The 24,331-nt window shown below is 36.9% G+C and overlaps 1 protein-coding gene across 2 annotated transcripts in view; it reads left to right on the top strand.

Moving 5' to 3' along the window:
• The window catches only part of Akap10 (A-kinase anchoring protein 10), a 63,122-nt gene that overhangs the window by 2,587 nt on the left and 36,204 nt on the right, over positions 1–24,331 (top strand). Inside the window, exons 2-5 of one of the 2 annotated variants that reach the window (XM_074046721.1) lie at positions 3,682–3,829; positions 5,955–6,002; positions 8,408–8,590; positions 12,176–12,730. In XM_074046721.1, coding sequence (XP_073902822.1) covers positions 8,509–8,590; positions 12,176–12,730 — 637 coding nt within the window. In that variant the 5' untranslated portion in view covers positions 3,682–3,829; positions 5,955–6,002; positions 8,408–8,508. The remainder of the gene's footprint in view (positions 1–3,681; positions 3,830–5,954; positions 6,003–8,407; positions 8,591–12,175; positions 12,731–24,331) is intronic. The other variant, XM_074046720.1, reaches the window with a different exon arrangement.

Below are 24,331 nucleotides of genomic sequence, written 5' to 3'. Positions count from 1 at the left end.
TTTAGAAGTGAGTTTCAGAGGTTTTAGTCCATGGTTTGCTGGTTCAGTTGCTATGGGCCTTGTGGTGAGGCAGAACATCATGGTAGCAGGAGCATATGGTGGAGGAGGCTGCTTATTTCATTGCATCCAGGAAGCAGAGCCAACACATCTTTAAATACCACCTGTGTGTTTATGACTTTCAAATTTACTTCTTCAGCTTGGCCCCTCAATCCAGACTGGTATATCCAGCTGTTGGTCCACTTTTTATCTCTACCTGACAAGTTTACTTACAATATCTAAAATTTAACTCTAGACTTAGTCCTTCTAAACCTGTTCATCAGGTTTTGGGCTTTTAATTACTCAGGCTAAAACTTTAGTGCATCCTTGAACTTCTCTTTCTCTCCTAGTCTATCTGACCCATCAGCAAATCTAATAGGTCTGTCCAAGAACATGTCCAAATCCAACCACTTCTCACCATTCTGACAATTAACACCCAAGTGTAGACAAGTCATCTCTGTTTAGATTGGGTGGTTAAGGAAGTCCTCTGAGATGTCATTCAGTTTCATCTCAAATACCAGGAGGGAGCTGGTTTCATGAAGATGGAGAAAGCAGTATTATTTTGCTGTATCTTTGCATTTGGTTTCTCTTCTTTTTTTTTTTACTTATGGTGCATTTTCAAAATGAATGCACAGAAACAGATCCAGGCGTATACAGGAACTCAGTTTATAAAAAGGAGTTCTTAGGCTGTTGGGAAAGGATGGAGCAATCAGTAAATGATGCTGTTACCCATCTTGCAAAAACAAAGAAAAAAATTGTTTCCAGATTATAAATACTTTAGTCTCTGTCACATACTCCTGTGTCCTTGTGGCCATAGACAGTATGTAAACAAATGTGTAGTGCTACACTAAAACTTTATTAAAAAAACAAACTGGCAATGGGCTAGATAAAACTCATGGGCTATGGCTTGCCAATCTTTGCTATACAGAAATAAATTCCTGGTAGATGGAACCCCAAATTAAAAACAAATAAAAAACATATAGAGGGGAAACCAATCTGATCTTAGGGTAGGAAAGAATTTTTTTTTTTTTTTGCAGTACTGGGGCTTGAATTCAGGGTCTTCACCTTGAACCACTCCACCAGCCCAATTTTTTGGTGATAGAGTTTTATCAGATAGTGTCTCTTGAGCTATTTGCCTGGGCTGGCTTTGAACTGCAATCCTCCTGATCTCTGCCTTCTGAGTAGCTAGGATTATAGGCGTGAGCCACTGGCGCCTAGCATAGAAAAGAATATTAAAAAAAAAATAAGACACAGGAAAATAAAACAATGTAAATTTAGCTACATTAAAATTAAAGCTTACAATAAAATATGCCTAGAATATTTGCAACACAAATTGCAGACAACAAAGGGTTGGCACCCAGAATATGTATGGAATTTTTAAAAATAGTATCATAAAGTAGCAGTCATAAAAGAGGAAATCTAAATGGCTAATAAACATGAAAGACGTTGAACTTCAACTGAAATAAGGAAATTAATTTAAAACATCAAGTAACATTTCTTTCTGTCTTTTTTTATGGTAAATAGAAGATTTTTTTAAAGCAAAAAATGCATGTTGTTTTCCTTGTCAGACCTCACATGAGATACTAAATGTTCAGTTCAATTTTCCATCCTCTCTCTCTTAGTTTTGAATACACAATAACAGAAAAAGGGGATCAATTCCAAGCACAGCTCCTAAGAGTGAATTCTTGGGATTAGGTTTGAAATTGGGATAGACCTGCTGTTCTTGATAATGTCTAATGAATTCAGGCTCATTATGGATGAGCCCTGGGCACTTGGAGTTGTTATGGATACATTTAAGTTGGAATCTTGTGGCCTACCTGCTTCTGGTTTCCAGAAATACATTGTATTCATCTAGGTTGAGGGTAAAGGGGGAAGAATGGCCACAGCTGATGCTTATACGTTGGGGATGACATCTTGGCACACAACTGCATCCACCAAATAACTAGTAAGTTGGCAAAAATTTAAAAATACCAAGGATGAGAATATGAAGCATGGCTGAAGAAGTATTAATTGGTATAGCCACTTTCATTTAAAATGCAGTTTGTTATCTTAGCAATTCTATTTCTAGGGATTTGCCATAGACAAATTTTTGCATATTTGCATAAGAAGACATGTACTAGAATGTTTCACAAACACCAATGTTTGTAAGTGAAAATTAGGAAATAAATTTACTTACGGGAAATGGGTAAGTAAGACATATTTATAAAGGACCTAAGTAGCTATACTGAATGAACTAGAGCTGCATCAATGTAGACGTCAAAATGTTAAATGACTGCAAGTCCTATAGGCATAGAATAGTATTTATGTAATTTTAAAGAGGAGCAAAATAATACCATTTTTATGTATTTATATATGGTAACAGTCTAAAAACATGGAAGACAGGAAAACATCTAGTTTAGGATAATGTTTATCTCTGATGGGGGGGGGAAGCAATGGAATCAGGTGGGGATTCACAGGAACCTCAAGAGCTCGGTTGTTAGTACATACCTATAATCCAGTACCCGGGGAAGCTGAGAGCTGAGGAAGGAGGACTTGAGTTTGAGGCCAACCTGACCTACATAGCAAGAGTGTCTCAAAACAAAACAAAAAAATCAAAGCATAGGAACCTCAAACTATATTTACAATATTTACAGAGGAAAAGGAAATAAAGCAAAATGCTAGTATTTGATGCGCATTTTTATGTTTGAAGATCAAATAGGAGGAGGAGTTTTTTCTTTTTTGGTGGGATTGGGGTTTAAACTTAAGACTTCGAATTTAGAAAAGCAAGTGCTCTACTGCTTGAGTCACACCTCCAGTCCGTTTTGCTCTGGTTATTTTGGAGATGGAGTCTTATGAACTTTTTGTCCAGGTTGTCCTTGAACTGTGATCCTCCAGATCTTAGCCTCCCAAGTAGCTAGGGTTACAGGTATGAGCCACTGGTGCATGGCAAAGAGAATGTTTTGAGTGTGGCAAAAGTGGAGCTGTGGTGGCATATTTTGCTGGTATAATCCATTCTTAGAAGTGGTTTGGGCATGGGAGATAAAGAAGAGACATTGTTAAGGATAACTCCCAGATTTTTGTTCTGGGTATCTGGTGGCTGATGGTATTAAGTGAGAGAAGATGAAGACTGAGGTAGGAACAGGTATGAGAAAAGATGGTCCACACAGGTAGGTGAATAGCTGTATGAATTTGATATGAAAGAAGAGATTTAGAATAGAGATACAAATTTAGGAGCCATAGCTTATACATGGTATTGAAGGCCTTCCAAATAGGGAACCCTGACCTGATCATGACATATACATGTATTGAAAAGTCACACTGTATCCCATAAATTTGTGCAATTACCATGTGCCAACTGAAAATATATAAGCCAAGCATTGTGGCATATGCCTATAATCCCACCTACTTGAGGCAGGAGATCACTAAGCCCACAACTTTGGGGCCTAGGCAACATAGAGATTCAGTGTCTTATTTTAAAAAATGTATGTGTGCATCTGTATATATAAACATACAATGTAAATATATACATAAAATATAAATATATATTTACTTATGAAATACACATGTACTCATTTATAAAGAGTAGGAAAATAAGCCAGGAAATATACATGTATATGTAGTGTAAAAAAAAAGACAGAGACCTACTCTTTGCTGAGAATCTTCCAGTGGGCCAAGGCAGAGAGGTCAGCAAGAGGATAAGCTGAGAAGGAGCAGCTAGAAAATCAGGAGAGTGGAGTGCCATGGAAGCCAACACAAGCTAATGCTTCAAGCAAGAGATGAAGCTGTTTGGCAGATGCTGCTGAGCAGGCTGCAGGTACATCACTCTCCCACACTTTGTTATTTTACTTTCCTGATAATACTAACTGGTATCTGAGATGATCTCAATTTTTCTATGTTAGTGTCCACTCTCTTGAAAGTAAACTTTTTTTCCCCCTTTTTTTGAGGTACTAGGGATTGAACTCAGGCCTTGAGCTTGCTAGGCAGGCTCTCTACTGCTTTAGACACCCCCCACTCCCCCCGCCTTTTTGCTTTGTCATTATTTATTTAGGAAGTACTGAGGTTTGATTTCAAAGCCTTGTGGGTGCTAGACATGTGTTCTACTACTTGAGCCACACCCCCAAGCCCTTTTTGTTTTGGTTATTTTGTTTATTTATTTATTTATTAAGGGCATTTAGGTTTAAACTTGGCATTATGCTTGCTAGGCAGGTGCTCTTACGCTTGAGCCACTCGACCAGCCCACTCTGATTATTTCTGAGATACGGTCTCACTTTATGCCTGGGCAGGAATCATCCTATTTATACTTCCCTGCCTGATGGGATGACAGGCAAGAACCACCATTCCCAGCTTTTTATTGATTGAGGTGGGGTTTCCTGAACTTTTGTTTTGCTGAGGCTGTGCTAGGCTGGCTTTGAACCTCCAGATTAGCTAGGATTACAGGCTTGAGCCACAGACCTGGCCAAAAGTAGACTTATGGAAGGCAGGATCACTCTGCCTTTTCTGAGCCAGAAGTCTGGCATATGCTAGGCACCTAAATAGTTGTTGATACCCAAATAGTTGTTTAGAAAGATACCGTGAGAGCTTAGTTATTTCTTCCTACTAGCCATTTAACTTTGAACGTTTTTGAGCTCATACAGAGAGATGGGAACATTTGGGAATTTCTTATTTTGATAAACTTTTTGTGAATTTAAAGAAAGCTTATTGTTGAAAACAACATAAGAAAAGTAAAGCGGGTTAAAACAGTCTTCTTTCAGATCCTGTAATAGAGTTCATTCCTGACTTCAGCTACCTTGCACTTTCCTTGAATGTCACATTGTTAGCTTATCTGCAATAGAATTTTCATTGTTTTGTGTAGTAGAGGATAGTTCATGTGATCATTTTAGAAACAACTTATTAAATCTTGAGACTTAGAAGTTTAGAATGTTTGTATTTGACTTGGGGAGGAAATATAAAAGAAGTAAGATATGAAACATAACCAAAGAACTTTTTTCTTCACTACACTTACAGCAGCTAGCAGAGTAGGTAGTATGTGGTAATAATGATAGTTCACATTTATCCTAGATTTAACATGTTAGTGAGAGCCCTCAACAAGCATTCCTCAAGTGTTTAGTTTTTCATCAGTATCCCTGTAAGATAAGTTTTATTATTGACCTAATTTTATTTTTAAAACATTTTTATTAGTGTATATTAGTTGCACAGGGGGGTTCATTGTGACATTTCCATATGTGCTTATAATGTGCCTTGGTTAGATCCATCCCCACTATCATTCTCCCTCATCCCCCTCTCCCCTACTTAAAACAATTACAATAGGTTTCATTGTTCTATTTCATATAAGTATATAAAGTGCATTGACCATATTTACCCCCCTTATCCCCTCCATTCACCCCCTCTCACAAATACCTGCCCCCTTACAGGACCTGTTTTACAATCTTGTCCTTCATTTTAAGTCCATATCCCTTGTTCAAAAGTGTTTCACAATGGTATTTCACCTGTGAATATACTGAACTTCAGTCAGATTAACCCCCCTTTAATTACTCTCCTTCTCTTTTCCCCCTCCACTGCCCCCCCCATTATCCAACAACTTTCAGTGTTTTGTTGTTGTCTAGTTTTATTAATCAAGGAAATTAAGACCTAGTGAAGTAATCTGCCCAAGACCACACAAGTAATAAGTGGCCAAGGCAGATCTTGAACCCAGGTATTGTGACTGTGTTGTCTCTTCAAAAGCCCAAAGTTTTTGACTGACCACTGTGCAGAAATCACTTTCTTTAGAGAAATCTTCCCTGACACCTACTGTTACTGTGCCCTAATCCCCTTTAAGTCACATAGTCCATTGTTCTGAAACTTTAATACTTATCTGTTAGAGTCAAGCTTCTCTAATTTTGACAATGTCAAAATCAGTCTCTGTCTGCAGAATTTGGTCACAATGCCCTTTTGTCTTCCAGTGAAAGGCAAAGAACAAGAGAAGACCTCAGATAGCAAGTCTATTAAAGGTGAGTTCAGTTGCATTACATTGTATTAAAAAGTGATGTGCTTTGCACTTACGAGCTCTTTAATCTTGTAATCTTCTCCCTTCTTTTGGCATTAATCATTTCTGCCCTCTTGTAATTACTTATGATTGTGACTTATCTCCCTTTTTAACCTACTGTTAACAGTTGACTCATTATAGGCTTTTACTGAGCATTTATTAGCTGTGTTAGTGATTACAGCGATCCAGTGCCCTCATTAGTCAGACATTTGATTGTTTCCAAAAAAGTAATTAGTTGACTTTATTCAATTAACTAAAAACTGAGCAATCTGACAATGGAGGGAAAGCACTCCTACCTATGTTAGAGTTGGTTTTCTGTTTTTTCAGAAATGTGGATGATTATAACCTTTACTCTTTATTACTTTGGATGAATGACAATTTAAAATTGATTCATAGTGGATTTTTGGCATTAACATAGGGTCCTTTTTTATTTAGGGTATGCTTTTTTAAGATTGTAATCTCTGTGGTAGTTTTGACTCATTTCATTATGTCCAATGTACAGAAAATGGAATGAGAAAATTACAGTGGAAAATTGGGTCCATAGTCACTACATATAAATTTCATAAATGTAACTTATATAAAACCTGCAAATTGCTACTTATTTAGTTTTTCTTTCCAGTGTTCATATGTTGTATGGCCAGCATTGAGTGTGGATGTGTTCTATTTGCCAGAGAGAGATTAATTGTAATTTATTATGAGATTTGGAAGATTAGAGAAAAAATAGGTACTTTACAGCCTCGTTGTCTGCATATTTCTGATCATTTAAAGCCAGATGGATTCCATATTAGTTCAAATGGCCTTCTTTAAGCCAAATGTGACTGGCATTGATAACAGCTGAAAGCTTTTAACAAGCAGAGGCTGTGAAGACTAGATCTAATTGGAGGAGAAGGAAGGAATTTTGATGTCTTGGCAGTCAGAATGAAATTAGCATTTTAGACCCCAGCCTCATATTCCTGCCAGCCACTCTCCCCATATACCAAGTAAAGAAACATGGTGAAGCCAGAGAAAGCAGGTTTTTACATGGCACAGGCATGCCATAAGAAGACAACATTTCAGTTTATCTTTGGTCATCTTTGGGGTACAGATATGAACAATAGGTTTAAATAGACAAAGAACTGGGGCTGGGGAAGAAGCATATAAAATTAAACAGTCCCAGTCACTGATGTGGCTGATTGACCATTATCTCGATCTTTGTTGTGAGAGGAGATTCTGAGAAGTTGTTATTGCAGGTTCAGGAGGGTCTCCTCTTTCAGGGCAGTTTCCTCTATCCCTCCTTGTAAACATGTTGTCCATGAGTTCCTGTTCTTCCTAGATTCCCAAGTGACTGTAAGGTGAATGGCTTAGATAAAGCAAAGCTTTTCTCCTTCTTTTAGTTAATTCCTGGACCCAAGTAAGGAGTCAGTGCTTATCAGAAAAACCAAGGCATTTGAGATCAGCAAATGATTTCTGAAATTTATGGAAGACTTCATGGAAATAAGACTTAGCTTGTACAAAAGTTGAAGAATAAGAATTTGGTTGAAAGGGAAGATTGTTTCTTTTCTTCCTACTAGCCTAGATATTACTTCTTTGAGTATATTTTGGGCAAAGGGGCCTTTAGCTAAGTAAAGGGAAATTTTTAGAAAGATTGAGATGAGGTTATAAGAGGATCATAAAGACCAGAAAAGAAAGTTGAGCCAGAGAAAAGAGGGAGTCACTAAAGGCCTTTGAGCAGGATACTAATGCTGTATACACCATACAGCATTAACCTTATGAAAGGTTAGTCTGGAAGAGTTATATAGGATAGAGACCCTAGAGGTTCTTTTGTAATTCAGAAAGATGTGTATTAACAGTGGGATGTTGAAAATAAGTAGATGTTTAATAATCTTGAAGAAAAAGAACAAATATTGACAGGTAAATAAACAGTGAAGAAAAGTTGGACCATGATTTTGAGCTTTGAGAACTAGTGGATTGAACAGAGACAGGAAAATTAAGAAGGAGAATTGGTTTAGAAGAAGATGTGATAAACTTGATATTTGGAAAAACTAGACTTGAGATGGTAAAGTCAAAGTGGGAATGCCCACCAGTAAATAGACACAAGACCAGAGCTAGGTCAAAGAACTGAGATTCAGTTTTCAAAGTAAGATTTGTCTGTTTTAATTTTCATTTTTGTATAGTATTTTGAAGGTAAGAAATAATATTAGAGTATTAGGCTTTCCGGTTTTCTGATGCTTGATTAGGTTGTGTTTCATCTTAAGTATTTTTTGGTGAGTGTGCAGTTTAAGTGAAGTGTTAGAAATTTTAACTTTTTTAAGTTTTCTTAAAGCCCTCTTAGGAGAGTTTTAGACTATCAAATTGTGTTTAATTTTTAACAATTTTTTTGAAAAATTATAGCTTCAATATCTGCACATTCCCCACAAAAAAGCACTAAAAATCATGCCTTGCTGGAGGCTGCAGGACCAAGTCATGTTGCAATCAATGCCATTTCTGCCAACATGGACTCCTTTTCAAGTAGTAGGACAGCAACACTTAAGAAGCAGCCAAGCCACATGGAGGCCGCTCATTTTGGAGACCTTGGTAAGTGACTGTCACTTTTTGTTAACTCATGGTACTGTTTTTTTTTTTTGGTTTTTTTTTGTTTTGGCAGCACTGGGGTTTGAACTCAGGGCCTCATGCTTGCTAGGCAGATACTCTTACTGCTTGAGCCACTCTGCCAGCCCTCACTTTTTGTTAACTCATAATAGAGGAGTACAATTTGTGAAACTCCTGTCATAGGATACTGAACTACATGCATAATTGGAAGGGATTTTGAAAAAAATACATTTAAGCTGGGCATTGTGCTACATGCCTATAATCTTAGCACTCAGGAGTAATCCTAGCTGAGTCAGGACAATCATGAGTTCAGGCTAGCATGGGCTACGTAGTGAGTCCTTGTGTAAAGGAGGGAGGAAATAGTTAAACTAAAATAATGGTAACAAGTATGAGTGGCATTGCACTATGTTTCTATGAATATAAAACATAAGAAAAATGACCAGTTTCCAGAAGAAAATACACTTGACCACTAAATAAAAATAGATGAAAAAGATGCCTCACTTCAGTAGTACTCAGGGAAACAAATTAAAATAGTAAGTTAAAACGCATTAGCATATATTTAAAGTTTGATCATTTGAGCATTTGTAAAGATGCAGGGAAATGGCCACTCCCCTTTAGTGAAAATGTAAATTGGTGTAGACATTTTTGGGAAGCAGTTTGGAAATAGTTATCAAAAATAGAAAACATGGGCCTGGATGTGTGACTCGAGTGCCAGAGCATCTGCCTAGCAAATGCAAGGTCGTGAGTTTAAACTCCAGTACCACAAAAAGAAAAGTTGTATATGTGGGGGGAAGTGTATATGCATACATTCATTTAGACACGATCTGGCCCTCAGATAGGCTCACGTGTGTACAAAGATGTATATATAAGTATGTAGAAGGGTATTCATAATAGTATTGTTTATGATAACAAAAAAATAACAACCTAATATCTGTTAATAGAGAAATAGTCAAATTGTGGTGTACTCATACTCTGAAATACAATGTAGCCATTTTAAAAGGCAGAAAAGGCTTCAGTGGCTCACGCTTGTAACCCTGATACTTGGGAGGCTGAGATTGAGAGGATCGTGGCTTGAGATCAGCCCAGACAAATAGTTTTTGAGAACCGCCCCCCATCTCCAAAAGAACCAGAGCAAAGTGGACTGGAGGTGTGGGTGAAGTGGTAGAGCGCCTGCTTTGCAAGTGCAAAGCCCTGAGGTCAAACCTCAGTCCTCAAAAAAACCTCAGTCCAAAAAAAAAAAAAAAAGCCAGAAAAATGGGAAGGTAGAATGGCTTAAATGGTGTCTGTCTAGCAAGCCTGAGACCCTGAGTTTAAACTCCAGCATTGCCAAAAAAAAAAAAAAAAAAAAAAAAAAAAAGATGGGCACCGGTGACTCACATCTATAATCCAGCTACTCAGGAGGCAAATATCAGGAGGATCATGGTTCAAAGCCAGCTGGGGCAAATAGTTTACAAAACTCTATCTCCAAAATACCCAATATCAAAAAGGGCTGTTGGAGTGGCTCAAGTAGTAGAGCGCCTACCTAGCAAACATGAAGCCCTAAGCTGAAGCCCCAGTACTACAAAAAAAAAAAAAAGGCAAGAAAAGTGTACAACACATGTTAAAGTGAAAAAAGCAGGCTACATGACAGTATGTATAGTAAGATCCCTGTTATATTAAAATAATGTTCCCCAAAACAAAGACATATATAAGAGATCCTTGTTTTCTGAGTGTTACTCAAATTTTGTGCACTTACAAAAATTGTATGTCATGTTGTCATAAATTGAAAAAAAAATCCACGAATGAGTTAACTTGTAATAAAATTACTCCCAGTTTTGACATGTCTCTGCTTAACAGTTATATGTGTATTCAAAGCCAGGGTGTCAAAGAGTATTTGTGGGTCACATTCAGCAATGTACTACAAACGAAATGTTTATTAGTCAGAAAATAAAATTGGAAGTTTTACTCATGGAAATGTAAAATCATACAGCCACTCTGGAAAACAGTTTGGCAATTTCTAATGATGCTAAGCATGTAGTTACCATATGACTTTTGCACTTCTGGCATTTATCTCAGATAAATGAATTTATGTTCATATAAAAACCTGTGGATAGCCAGTGCCAGTGGCTGTCACCTGTATTCCTAGCTACTTGGAAGGCTGAGGTCAGGAGGATTGAGGTTCGAGGCCAGCCCAGGCAACTAGTTTTTGAGACCCCATCTCCAAAATAATCAGAGCAAAATGGACTGGAGGCATGGCTCAGAGCAGTAGAGTTCCTACTTTATATGAAGCCCTGAGTTCAAACCCCAGTCCCACCAAAAAAAAAAAAAAAACCCAAACCAAAAGAAACCCTGCAGGTGAATGTTTGTGGCAGCTTAATAGTGAAAAAGTGTTGTCCTTCAATAAGTGAATGAACAGATACTTTTATACCAAGGAATACTATAACTATTTGGATGACTCTCAAGGGAATTATGCTGAGAGAGAAAAGCCAGTTCCCAAAGGTTATAATACAGCATGATTTCATGTATATAGGAGTCTTGAAATGACAAAATTAGAGTTATGAAGAACAGATCAGTGTTGGTCAGGTGTTAGGGATGTGGAAGTAAGAGACATAGATAAGTGTGTTATAAAAGGGCAACCTGAGGGATCCTTGTGGTGTTGAAACTTTGCTGTGTTTTGGCAGTAAATACACATATCTACACATGATAAAATTATAGAGAACTAAATACACAAAAGAGTACAAGTAAAATTCTTGTTTTTATTGGCCACTTTACTTTCTTTGGGACTAATGTTCTAAGATTTCTTTTTCTTTAAGAATTTACATAATCAGGCACAGTGATGTATATCTATAATCCCAGCTACTAGGGAAGATTGTGGTCTGAGGTCAACCTGGGCAAAAGTTAGCAAGACCCTATCTCAAAAACAATCCAGGTGGCATAGTGCTAGGAGGCCCTGAGTTCAAACCCCAGTACTACCAAAAAAATATAAATGAAAGAAAGCTGGATGTAGTGTGGATGCCTGTGGTTCCAGCTTGTCAAAGGGCAGAGGTAGGAGGATCACAATCCAAGTCTAGCCAGGGCAAAAGCTCAAGACCCTCTCTGAAAAATAACTAAAGCAAAAAGAACTGGGGGCATGGCTCAGGTGGCACAGCACTTGTCTAGTAAGCACAAGGCCCTGAGTTTAATCCCCAGTACCGCCAAAAAAAGGAATTTATGTGGTCAGAATTGCTACTGGAAGGGATATGAGGACTGAGTGACAAAGTACTATTTTTTTTTCCTTTTGGTAGTAAAAATGATAGTAAAGTTTATCAGGGAAAAAAATTAGTATAACAGGTTAAAAGTGGGGAGAAAAGGAAATGGGAGTAGAGACTCCAAAAAAGTAGCTTTTAATAATTTAATGATAAGTTTTAGACAATTTTTCTTTGCCATGTTTAGAAACCAAACTCTTAGTACTTCTAATTCTTTGCTCATTTTAATTGCTTGAAAGTAAAACTTTTTCAAGACCTCTGGTTCCACTGTTGCTAAAGGTGGTTGACTATTCTTTAGATTTGAAATTGTTACTGAACTAATTATTATTTTCCTTCTGTCCCTTAGGCAGATCTTGTTTGGACTACCAGACTCAAGAGACCAAATCAAGTCTTTCAAAGACCCTTGAGCAAGTCTTGCATGACACTGTTGTCCTCCCTTATTTCATTCAATTCATGGAACTTCGGAGAATGGAGCATTTGGTTAAGTTTTGGTTAGAAGCTGAAAGTTTTCACTCTACGACTTGGTCCCGAATAAGAGCACACACTCTGAACACAGTGAAGCAGAGCTCACTGGCTGAGCCTGTCTCTCCATCTAAAAAGCACGAAACTACAGCATCTTTTATAACTGAGTCTCTTGACAAGAGATTCGAGGATTCTAACTCAGCTCAATTGCTTATGACTCAATCAGAAGGAATTGAGCTGAATAGTAGAACTAACAACACTCAGAATCACTTGCTGCTTTCCCAGGAATGTGACAGTGCCCATTCTGTCCTTGAAATGACCAGAGCAGGAACTCATCAAGGTTCCATGGACATCCAAGAGTCTTCTTCCAGACTTACAGTAGCCACTAGAAATAGTCCCTCTTCTCCACTGAAGGAATTATCAGGAAAACTAATGAAAAGTAAGTATGTGACTTTCTTTTCTCTCAAAACAGAACTTAAGATGAGTAATAAAAGTATTATAATTGAGTCTTTTCTCCTCTAATTGTTTACAGATGTGGGAGGATTTGGGAAGTGGAGTGGAGTCAGGTCAGTGAATAAAAAAAGAATCGAAGGGTATTTTCAAGTGACTACATCCTCTACAAGTGTATTGGCAAATTGACAAGGGAAGCAGGGTCAGTGTCCTGCTCTTCCTTCACAGATTTGGAAATCAAACCATTATCCAGATAGGCTTATTTCTTCCCTGTCTTAATCTTAATTCTATTGCTATTATATCACACTTTGCAGATTAATTTTTTTAATTGCCACTAGGTGACATTGAGTTCTGTGGCAAGTGTATGTTTGGATCTTGTTTAGTAGTCACAGTGCCGGTATGAAGTGAGAAAACCGTGGCCTTGAAACGTTTAGTAACTTACCCTCAGTTGTATAGTAAAGTGAAGAGCTAGAATTAGAACCCACACATTTGACAGCAGCACTTTTTCTTTTTTCTTCTCTATTAGTTTAGAAGCTGCAGGTTCTTATTACCACCTATGGAATTCTGATTACACAGCCTCCATATTTTTCTCGTCTTTCATCTTATCTCTTCTGTTTCTCAAAGGGCAAGGTGATTTCTTCTGATCTGTCTGTTCATTTATTCTTCCTAAAGATTGGTCTGATTTGCAGTTGAATCCATTTTATCATGTTATTTTCATCTTAAAATTACTGAATTTTTCACTTCTAGAAAATGTTTTTCTTTTTTTTTTTTCAAATTTCTTGTGTTTCATAGTTTCTTGTTCCTTTTACCCTTCATCCCACCTTGGACCCATTCTTTTATTTCTTTAAACTTGTTGAACTTACATTCATGTCTGATACTTCCACTATCTCCAGTTTTTGTGGATTTGATTCAGCATTTCTTTGTTTCTTCAGATTTACACTCTTGGTATGGTATGTGATTTCAGTTATCTTTGGCTGTTAATACGTCTTGTGAATTTTTATCACGCAGCTCTGACTACCTGTTTTGTGAACTTGTATCTGTGGACATTCTTTTTTTTTTTTAGTTTAGTTTTTTTGGTGGGACTGGGGTTTGAACTCAGGGCTTTGTACTTACCGTGCAGGCACTCTACTGCTTGAACCATACCTCCAGTCCAGATCCTTCTACAATGGTAAGCAATTAGAAAAGACTCAATTCCAATACTTCTAGTTGTTGGTGATTATAAATAGAACTGCTATAAACATTTATGTACAGATTTCTGTGTGGACATAGTTTCTATCACTATAGGGTAAATACTTAGTAGGGGAAATACTTTTGCTGTGCTAAGTATATATTTAATTATAGAAGACAGACGTAGACTGTTGTAAAGTGTACCATTTAGCATTCTTAACAGCAGTTTATTACCTTGTCAGCACTTGGTGCTGTCTGTTTGCTTGGAGATTTAATAGCTAATAGCTGTGTAGTAGACTCTGCATTTCCCTACTGTCTAATGATGGTGCATGCTTTTATGTGTGCGTTTTTCATCTATGTGTGTTCTTCAGTGAATTGTTCAAATCTTTCCTCATAGTGTATTGGATTTTCTCTTAATGTCAAGTTTTGAGAGTTCTGTATATATCCTGGATATAACAGCATTATTATTTATGTGACTCGCAAATGTTTTCTTCAAGGTTATCATTTGACTTTTAATCCTCTTAGCAGAGAAAAAGAACTTCGAAAAGTTCAACTTTTTCTTTTATAGTTTGAAATAAAACCTAACACCCTTTGCCTACTCAGCAGTCAGGAAGATTTTCTCCTAAAAGTATTGTGGATTTATCCTTTACATTTAGAGATATGATCTTTTTTGAGTTGATACTATGCATGTTAGGTCAAGGATCTTGTTTTCTTTTGTTATTTTTACAAATGGATGTCCAGTTGTTTCAACACCATTTATTGAAAAGACTACCCTCACTCTATTAAACTGCCTTTCCACCTTGGCCATGGTAGTATAGGCCTATGAGTTCATTGAGTTGATATTTTTTTCAAAATTATTTTGACTGTTTTAGGTTTTGTTTTTCTTCCCATGTAAATTTTAGAATAATCTCCTCTGTACCTCCAAAACAACAACAAAAAAATCCTGCTGCAGTTTTTATTGGAATTATGTTCAATTTATAAGTCAATTTGGAAAGAATTTAAATCTTTTTTTTTTTTCCCTGGGTGGTTCTGAGGTATTGAATTCAGAGCTTCCCACTTTTTAGTCAGACACTCTACTGCTTGAGCCATACCTCCAGCAAGAATTTAAATCTTATACTCTATCTTACAATCAAGGAAGGAACATGGGATAGCTCTCCATTTACCTAGGCCTTAGGTTCCTTTCATTAGCATTGTATAGTTTAAGCATACAGATCTTTCATATTGTCTTAGAATTATATTTAAATATTTCTCTTTTCGCTTTGGTGCTATTGTGAATAGAGATTAAATTTTTTTTGTTTTAAGTTTCTCATTGCTAGTAAATAAAATATGATTTTTTTATATGTTGACTTTGTATTTTATTACCTTGCTAAACTCACTACTTCTAGGAGCTTTTTTGTAGGTTTCTTGGGGTTTTCTTTTTTTGTTTGTTTTTTTTGTTTTTGAGACAGTCTCATTATGTAGCCTGGCTGGTCTCAAACTTGGTGTTCTCCTGCCTCAGCCTTCTGATTGCTGGGATTACAGAGTGTGAGCCGCCACACCCTGTGGTTTCTTGGGATTTTTCTACATAGGTAATTGTGTGGAGGTTAGCTATGGGATTTGTGTAAACTCACTTTTATCAGTTTGATAGAAGTTCTCTTCACTTGCTAGTTTGCTGGATTGTTTTTGAATCATGAATGAGCATTGAATTTGTCAGATACTTTTTTGTGTCATATTTTTTTCTATGTGATTTGATACGACTTTTTGTCAATTAATATGGATTGCATTGATTTTTTTTTTTTTCAGTACTGGGGCTTGAATTCAGGGCCTTCACCTTGAGCCACTGTGCCAGCCCTTTTTTTGTGAAGGGTTTTTTTTTCAAGATAGGGTCTCAGAACGATTTTCCTGGGCTGGCTTCGAACTGTGATCCTCCTGATCTCTGCCTCCTGAATAGCTAGGATTACAGGCCTGAGCTACGGGTTCCCAACTTTGATCTTTTTGTTTGTTTGTTTTGGTGATACTGGTGTTCAAAAACTCAGGGCCTAGCACTTGTTAAGCAGACATTATACCATTTGAGCCACAACTCTAGCCTTGCAGTGATTGATTTTTGAATATTGTTTCAATGTTACATTCTCAGGCTAAGTTCCACCTGTGGTGTGTTACTCTTTTTATATGTTTCTGAGTTTGATTTTCTGATGTTTTAAAAACACTTTTGCATCTTTGTACTTCTGTTTTGGTATCATTGTAATGCTAGCCTCATAAAATAAGTTGGGAAATTTTTCCTCTTCTATGTTGTGGAAGAGACAGTATAGAGTTAGTGCTATTTCTTTCTTAAATGTTTAGAAGAATTTACAACTGAAATCATCTGGGCCTAGACTTTTCTTTTGCAGAACATTTTAGACTGTGAGTTCTGTTTCTTTGGAAGGTATAATGCTATTTCTTCTTGAGTGAGTCTTAGTAGTTTGTGGCTAGTAGGAGTTTGAATGTAGTAGGTGTGGCTCACATGTGTAATCCCAAGCCACCCAGGAAGCAGAGACCAAGAGGATCATGGTTTAAGATTATCCGAGGCAAATAGTTCACACCCTGTCTCAAAAATACCCAACACAAAAAGAGGGCTGGTAGAGCAGCTCAAGTGGTACAGCATTTGCCTAGCAAGCATGAGGCCCTGAGTTCAAACCCCAGTACCGCCAAAAAAAAAAGTAAGTATTGGTAAAGTTCTAGATATAGTTGTATTATCTCATGCAATCAGTGCCTTGTGTTTTGAGGTTTGTTGTGCTTAAAGGTTGGTTCTAGTTAAAAAACAAGATCTGGGTTTTTTTCCAGTTATCTGACACCTCCTAGGATCCTAAAATACACATTTAAAAACAAAATGTTTTAAGCAATTTCTCTATTTATTTATTCATTCATTTATTTTTGCAGCACTGGCGTTTGAACTCGGTCTCATACTGGCTAGACAGGCACTCTACCGCTTGAGCCATTCCTCTGTCCCTGTTTTAGTTGGGTGTTTTTTGAGATAGGGTCTCACGAACTATTTGCCTGGCTGGCTTCAAACCATGATCTTCCTGATCTCTGCCTCTCTTTGTAGCTAGGATTGTGGGTATGAGCCACCAGCCTCTGGCTCTGTTACTTTATTTTTATTTTTTATTTTGTCAGTACTAGAGTTTTGTTAGGCAGGTCCTCTACTACTTGAGCCACACCTCCAGCTCTTTTACTTTAGTTATTTTTGAATAGGGTCTCACTTTTATGCCAGGGTCAGCCTGGACTGCAGTCCTCCTGTGGTTAACTAAGATGACAGGCATGTGCCAGCACATCCAGCTTTTACTGTTTGAGATGAAGTCTAGCTAGTCTCCCAATCTCTGCCTTCCAAGTAGCTAGGATTATAGGTGTGAGCGTGAGCCGTAGTGACCAGCCTCCTTTATTCTTTTTTTTTTTTTTTTTTTTTGGCAGTATCAGAGTTTGAACTCAGGGCCTCATGCTTGCTAGTCAGGCACTCTACTACTTGAGCCACTCCCCCAGCCTTCCCTTATTCTTTTTATTAAAGAATATTTTTAAGTGGGACCAAAGCATTTATTTTAGCCTACATTATTGGGTTTTTTTGTTTTTTTGTTTTTGGGTTTTTTGTTTTTCAGTAATACAGGCTTGCCCTGAACTCCTAGTCTCAGGTGATCATCTTATCTCATCCTCTGCAGTACCTGTGACTACAGGCAGGTATTACTGCATCCAGCTTACCTAGTGTTTATTATTTTTTAATGTATTGATTATTTATTAAGGTGTTTAAGAATGTTTAATGTCCTCTTATCCTTAAAATATGCAAAAACCGAGTTTTCTGGATCCAAAAGAAAAATGTAACGTTCTGTGTTTCTAAAAAGAAATAGTTAGTGTTTCATTTAAGGTATCAAAACATCTTTTAGTGTGCTTAATCCCCTAGAAGATGCATAGATGTCTACATAAGTTCTCATTGCATTTGTCAGGGATTAGAAACTTTTTTTTTTTTTTTTCCTTTTTTTTTTTTTTCCGGTGCTGGGGACCGAACTCAGGGCCTTACACTTGCCAGGCAAGCGCTCTTCCACTGAGCTAAATCTCCAACCCCTAGAAACTTTTTTGATTAGTTGAAAAAACAAGTATTTACAAACAACCCAAGTTCTAAGTAAAGCTTTTTGTTAGATGTTTTCTACAAACCAGGTGTCTTTCTTCTGCCTCTTAATTTGCTCATAATAACTACAATAAATGTTTGCTCAAAGAATGGTGTTAACTTGGATTAATCCATTTTAGATCTTCACTAGATGAGAACATATCCCAAATCATCACAAGTGGTATCTTTCATCAAGACCTGGGTTACAGAGAGGATTAATTCACTAGCACAGCCCCCCTTCCCAGAAACATTTCTATTTGTAACTTTTTATCTTGGAGACAGAACAAGGTATGAAATCACACATGAGTTTTAGTCCTGACTCTGATGCTTTCTTTTCTTTTTCTCTATGAATAGCAAGAGAATACTTTGTTAAATTGACAAATAAACATTACATATACTTTGGAATAACCATATAATGTGTTGATATATTTATACATTGTGAAATGGCTAAATCAAACAAATTAAATCTATGCATAACTTGCCAAACTTTTTTTTTAAATCTTAGCAGTTTTCAAGTATACAACAAATCATTATTAACTACAGCCCCCATGTTGTTTAGTAGAGTCTCTTTTTATGGCTAAATAGTATTCCATTGTATTAGTATATCACATTTCATTTCTCCATTTTACCTATTATGAATAATGCAACAATGAATATAGGAGTAGAAATATATCAAGATCCTGGTCTCAATGCTTTTAAATAATTGGCCAGCAGTAGGATTACTGAATCATATAGTAGTGCTATTTTTAGTTTTTTGAGGAACCTTCATACTTCCGTTCTAGCTACCCCATTTGAAACTCCCACCAGCAGGGTATAAAGGTTTCAACTTCTCCACATCCCCACATCTTTGCCAGTGCTTGTTATCTTTTGGCTTTTTTTATAATGGTAATCCTCACAAGTGTGAGATGACATTTCATTGTGGTTTTGAGCTATATTTCCCTGATCATTCTGACATCAAGCATTTTTTTCATGTATCTCTTTTCACAAGAAGATATTTGTTTTTCTTCCTTTGAGAATTGTCTATTCAAGTCCTTTAGCCTGTTGTTTTTAATAATCCAATTAGAGCTGAGAGAGTGGCTCAAGTGGTAAAGCACCTGCCTAGACAGCACCAGGCCCTGAGTTCAACCCCCAGTATTGCCAAAAGTAAAATAAAAATTGTTTAATTTGGGAGTTTAGTGCCATTAAGTTATAGGAGTTCTTTATATATTTTGCATGTTTAATCCTATATCATATATATGGTATGCATACATTTTTTCCCATTCCACGGGTTGTCTTTTCAACTTTTCTGTTTCTTTACTATACAGAAACTTTGTAGTTTGATGTCGTCTCCCACTTACTTGGTTTTGCTTTTGCTGCCATACTTTTGATGTTACATCCAAGATAGTATTGCCTGGTCCATGTCATGAAGCTTTTACTGTGTGTCTTCATGTAGGAGTTTTACAGTTTTAGGTCTTACATTTAGGTCTTTTATCTTTTGAGTTAGTTTTGGTACATGGTGTAAGATAAGGGTCTAGCTTCATTCTTTTGCAGTGAGTTTCCAGATTTCTCAGCATCATTTGTTGAAGATATTGTCCTTTCCACATTGTGTGTGTGTGATGCTCTTGTCAAAGGTCATTTAACTGACTTTATTTTTAGGCTCTCTATTGCAGCCCATTTGGTCTGTTTATTTTTATGTCAGTACCATGCTGTTTTAATTATTGGCTTTGTGATCTATTCAGAAGTCAGAAAGTGTGGAACCTCCAGCTTTGTTCTTGTTTCTGAAGATTGTTTTGGCTGTTCAAGGTCCTTTGTGGTTCCATAGGAATTTTGGAACTTTTTTCTATATATGTAAAAAATGCCATTGGGTTTTTTTATTTCTGAACTTTTTATTTCTTATTTTAAATTTTATTTCATTTTTAGTTTACACATAATCACTGTACATATTTATGTGTTAATAGTATAATATTTCAAAACGTATATATAGTCTATACTGATCAAATCAGAATAATTAAACATTTCTATCTTATGATTTCTTTGTATTTGGAGCCTTCATGCTTCTTTTCTAATTCTTCATTTGTAACAGGTTTATTGTGCTGTAGTACTCTAGAGTATATCACTCCTATCTGGTACCTGTTATTCCAGTAGTCCTTACCTCCCTCCTCCCCTTTCTAGGCTCTGATAATTACTCTTCTACTTTGACATCACCTTTTTGGCTTCAACATGTGAGAGAGAACACACAGTATTTGCCTTTCACTTAGCATACCGTCCTCCAGTTCTATCCATTTTGCTATAAATGACAGGATTTTATTCTTTTTATGGCCAAATAGCATTCCATTTTGAATGCCACATTTTCTTTATCCACTTATTTATCAGTAGGCCTCTAGGTGGATTCGTGTCGTTTGACTATTGTGAATAGTGCTGTAATAAGCATGCCTTTGGTATTTTGATAGGGAAGCATTGAATGTGAAGATCACTTTTGGTATTATAGACATTTAAAAAATATTAAATCTTCCAGGGCCAGGCATGGTGGTTCATGCCTATAATCCAGCTACTGAGGAGGTAGAAATCAAGAAGACTGTTTCCAAGGGAGATATGAGGATAGGTAAGACACTTAAAAAATTAAATAGCATTTGTTGCCCTCAATGCAGAGAAACTAAAGCAGATACCTTAAAAGCAACTGAGGCCAGTAAGAGAAGGGGACCAGGAACTAGAGAAAAGGTTAGATCAAGAAGAGTTAACCTAGAAGGTAACACACATGCACAGGAAATTAATGTGAGTCAACTCCCTGTATAGCTATCCTTTCTCGACTAGCAAAACCCTTGTTCCTTTCTGCCAGGTATCAAGGGGGTGGGAGGGAGAGGGAGGGGGAGGTGGGTGGTAAGGGAGGGGGTGAGGGGAGGGGGGAGAAATGACCCAAGCATTGTATGCACATATGTATTAAAAAAAAAAGCATGAAGCCCTGAGTTCAGACCCCACTCCCACAAAAAGTAAAGAAACACATAAAATCAATCTCTTCTTTTTGTTTCTGATTTTTTGAGGGGTCAGGGAGGGAACTGTTTGAACTCAGGGCCCCACACTTGCTAGGCAGGCACTGTACTACTAGAGCCATTCTGCCAACCCTTTTTGTGTTGGGTATTTTTGAAATAGGGTCTCTCTTTTTGCCCTACTTGATCCCTACCTTCCAAGTAGCTAGGATTACAGGTATGAGCCATCAGCATCCAGCTTAATTTCTGATTTTATTTGAATCTTTCTTTTTTCTTACCCTAGGTAAAGGTTTATCAATTGTGTTGATCTTTTCAAAAAACTGTTCTTATTTTATTTGATTTCTCTATTTTCTTCATTTTGGTTCCAATTTTACTGCTTACTTCCTTCTAGCTTTGTATTTAATTTGTTTTTCTTCTAGTTTCTTGAGATATACAGTCAGGTTGCTTATTTGAGCTCTTTTTTTTTTTTTAATATAAGTGTTTAGCACTATAAACGCTTTTTTTTTTTGGCAGTATTGAGGTTTGAACACAGGGCCTCATGCTTGCTAGGCAGGCACTCTACCATTTGAGCCACTCCACCAAGCCCTTTTTGTGATAGGTTTTTTCAAGATAAGGTCTCTCGAACTATTTACACAGGCAGGCTTGGAACCATGGTCCTCCTGATCTTTGCCTCCTGAGTAACTAGGGTTACAGGCATGAGCCAACAGTACCTGACTATAAATGCTCCTCTTAGTGCTATTTTTGCCACATCCCAGAAGTTTTATCTCAAGATATTTTCTGATTCCCATTTTGATTTCCTCTTTGATCCATGTGTTTCCACTTACTTTAAATTTTTCCAGTTTGTCCCTCCATTGTTGGCTTCTAGTTTCATTCTACTGTGTTGAGAAAAATACTTACTATGATTTCATTCTTTTTTTTTTTTATTCATATGTGCATACAAGGCTTGGTTCATTTCTCCCCCCTGCCCTCACCCCCTCCCTTACCACCCACTCTGCCCTCTCCCTCTCCCCGCCCCCATTCCCAGCAGAAACTATTTTGCCCTTATTTCTAATTTTGTTGAAGAGAGAGTATAAGCAATAATAGAAAGGAACAAGGGTTTTTGCTGGTTGAGATAAGGATAGCTATACAGGGAGTTGACTCACATTAATTTCCTGTGCGTGTGTGTTATTTTCTAGGTTAATTCTTTTTGATCTACCCTTTTCTCTAGTTCCTGGTCCCCTTTTCCTATTGGCCTCAGTTGCTTTTAAGGTATCTGCTTTAGTTTCTCTGCGTTAGGGGCAACAAATGCTAGCTAGTTTTTTAGGTGTCTTACCTATCCTCACCACTCCCTTGTGTGCTCTCGCTTTTATCATGTGCTCAAAGTCCAATCCCATTGTTGTGTTTGCCCTTGATCTAGTGTCCACATATGAGGGAGAACATACAATTTTTGGTCTTTTGGGCCAGGCTAACCTCACTCAGATTCATTCTCTTTACATTTGTTAAAACTTATTTTGTGGCTGAGGCAGAAGGATGGTGAGTTCAAGGACAGCCTGGGCTATATAGTTAGTATGATGACAGGTTGGGCCTCATAGACTTGATTGATGACCTAACATCTGATCTTTCTGGGAAAATGTTCTGTGTGTGTGTGCTTGAGGAAAAATATATGTTCTGTTGCTGTTGGGTGAAATATGTTAGGTCTGCTTGTTCTATATTATTTAACTTCCTGTTTCCTTACTGATTTTCTGTCTCATTGTCTTATGAAGTACTGAGAGTGGAGTATTGACTTTCCTACAATTATTGTGTTGCTGTCTGTTTCTTCCCTCAGTTTTGTTGATGTTTGCTTTATATATTTAGGTGCTTTAATTTGGGGTGCATATATGTTTATAATTGTCATATCTTGCTGATGGATTGGCACTTTTGTGATTACGTACTGTCCTTTATCTCTTGTGACAGTGTTTTAGTTAAAATCTAATTTGTCTGATATGTGTATGGCTCTCTTTTAGTTATCATTTGCATGGAATATATCTATACACACTGAGTTTTTTTTTTTTTTTCCATCCCTTCACTTTCAGCCTGTATGTATCTGTCAGTCTAAAGGATTTTGGTCTTTTGCAGACAACAAAAGACTGTCTTTTAATTCATTTAGCTGCTTTATTTCTTTTGCTTAGGGAATTTAATACATTTTCACTTAATATAATTATTGATAGGATAGGCTTTTTTTTTTTTTTTTTTTTTTTTCGTTTTCCTTCTTCCTTTGTTTTTGATTTTTTTTCAGGATGCCATGCTTTGATTCCTTTTACCTTCCTTCACTTATTTTTTATAGGTATTTTCTTTGTGATTACCACAGGGCTTACATAAGACTTACAAAAATCTATTTTAAGCTGATAACTTCAAATACTTATAAAAATTCTTTACTTTTACTCCTCACTTTCATGTTTTCTTTTTTGTACACAAATTTTCTTTTCTATAAAAATGAGGGTAATAGTCTGTTCTGCTAATCCGGGAGTTGTCAAAATGTGGTTTGCATGCCTGTAAGGGGTCCCTGAGACTTTTTTTTTTGTGTGGTACTGAGGTTTAAATTCAGGGCCTCATGCTTGCTAGGCAGGTGCTCTACTGCTTGAGTGATCAAGCCAGCCCTTTTTTGTGTTGGGTATTTTTGAGATAGGGTCTCTCAAACTATTGGCCTGGGCCGACCTCAAACCATCTGCCTCCTGTGTAGCTAGGATTACAGGGATGAGCCACCAGCACTTGGCTGCCCGAGACTACTTTTTCATGGGAGGTCATGAGGTCAGAATTGTTCTTTTTATGATTCTAAGATGCTGTTTGTCCTTTTCACTACATTGCTATTTGTAATGATGGTACAAGAGCAATGGTGGGGAAAACCTCTTGGCATTGGACCAAATTGTAGTAGTAGTAGCAGCTTAATTCTTTACTGACACGTATTCATAGTCTAAATAAGTCCCAGTTTTCTTCAGGATGTCTTTGGAGCAATAACTAGTCTTATTAAATCTAAGCCTTTGGGTACATGATGTGCTGTCTTCTTAATATGTGTGAGGAGGTGGGAATTGTTCGTAAAGTACTTATGAATGATAAAGTATTGTAGTTGGCGCAAAGAAGCACACACTTGTGATTGTGAACTCAGTTAGCTGCTTTTTTAGTGGAACACCATATTTATTCCAAAGAATGACTTCTTATAAACTATGATTATTTAGACTTGGGTATTCGGCTGATACTTGTTTCGATATGAATGAAGTAAGCCTGACATTTCAAGGCAAATACCTGACAGTTTTTGTTGTCCAATGATAAAGTTCAAACTTTTCAAGTGAAAATTAGAATTCTGAAAAACTTTCATCCACCATCATGTAATTTGATA

This window comes from Castor canadensis, chromosome 11 (genome assembly GCF_047511655.1).
Source record: "Castor canadensis chromosome 11, mCasCan1.hap1v2, whole genome shotgun sequence".
NCBI classification, from domain to species: domain Eukaryota; kingdom Metazoa; phylum Chordata; class Mammalia; order Rodentia; family Castoridae; genus Castor; species Castor canadensis.
Note: the sequence above shows the minus strand (reverse complement) of the source record. Positions and strands in the feature narration are given on the sequence as shown.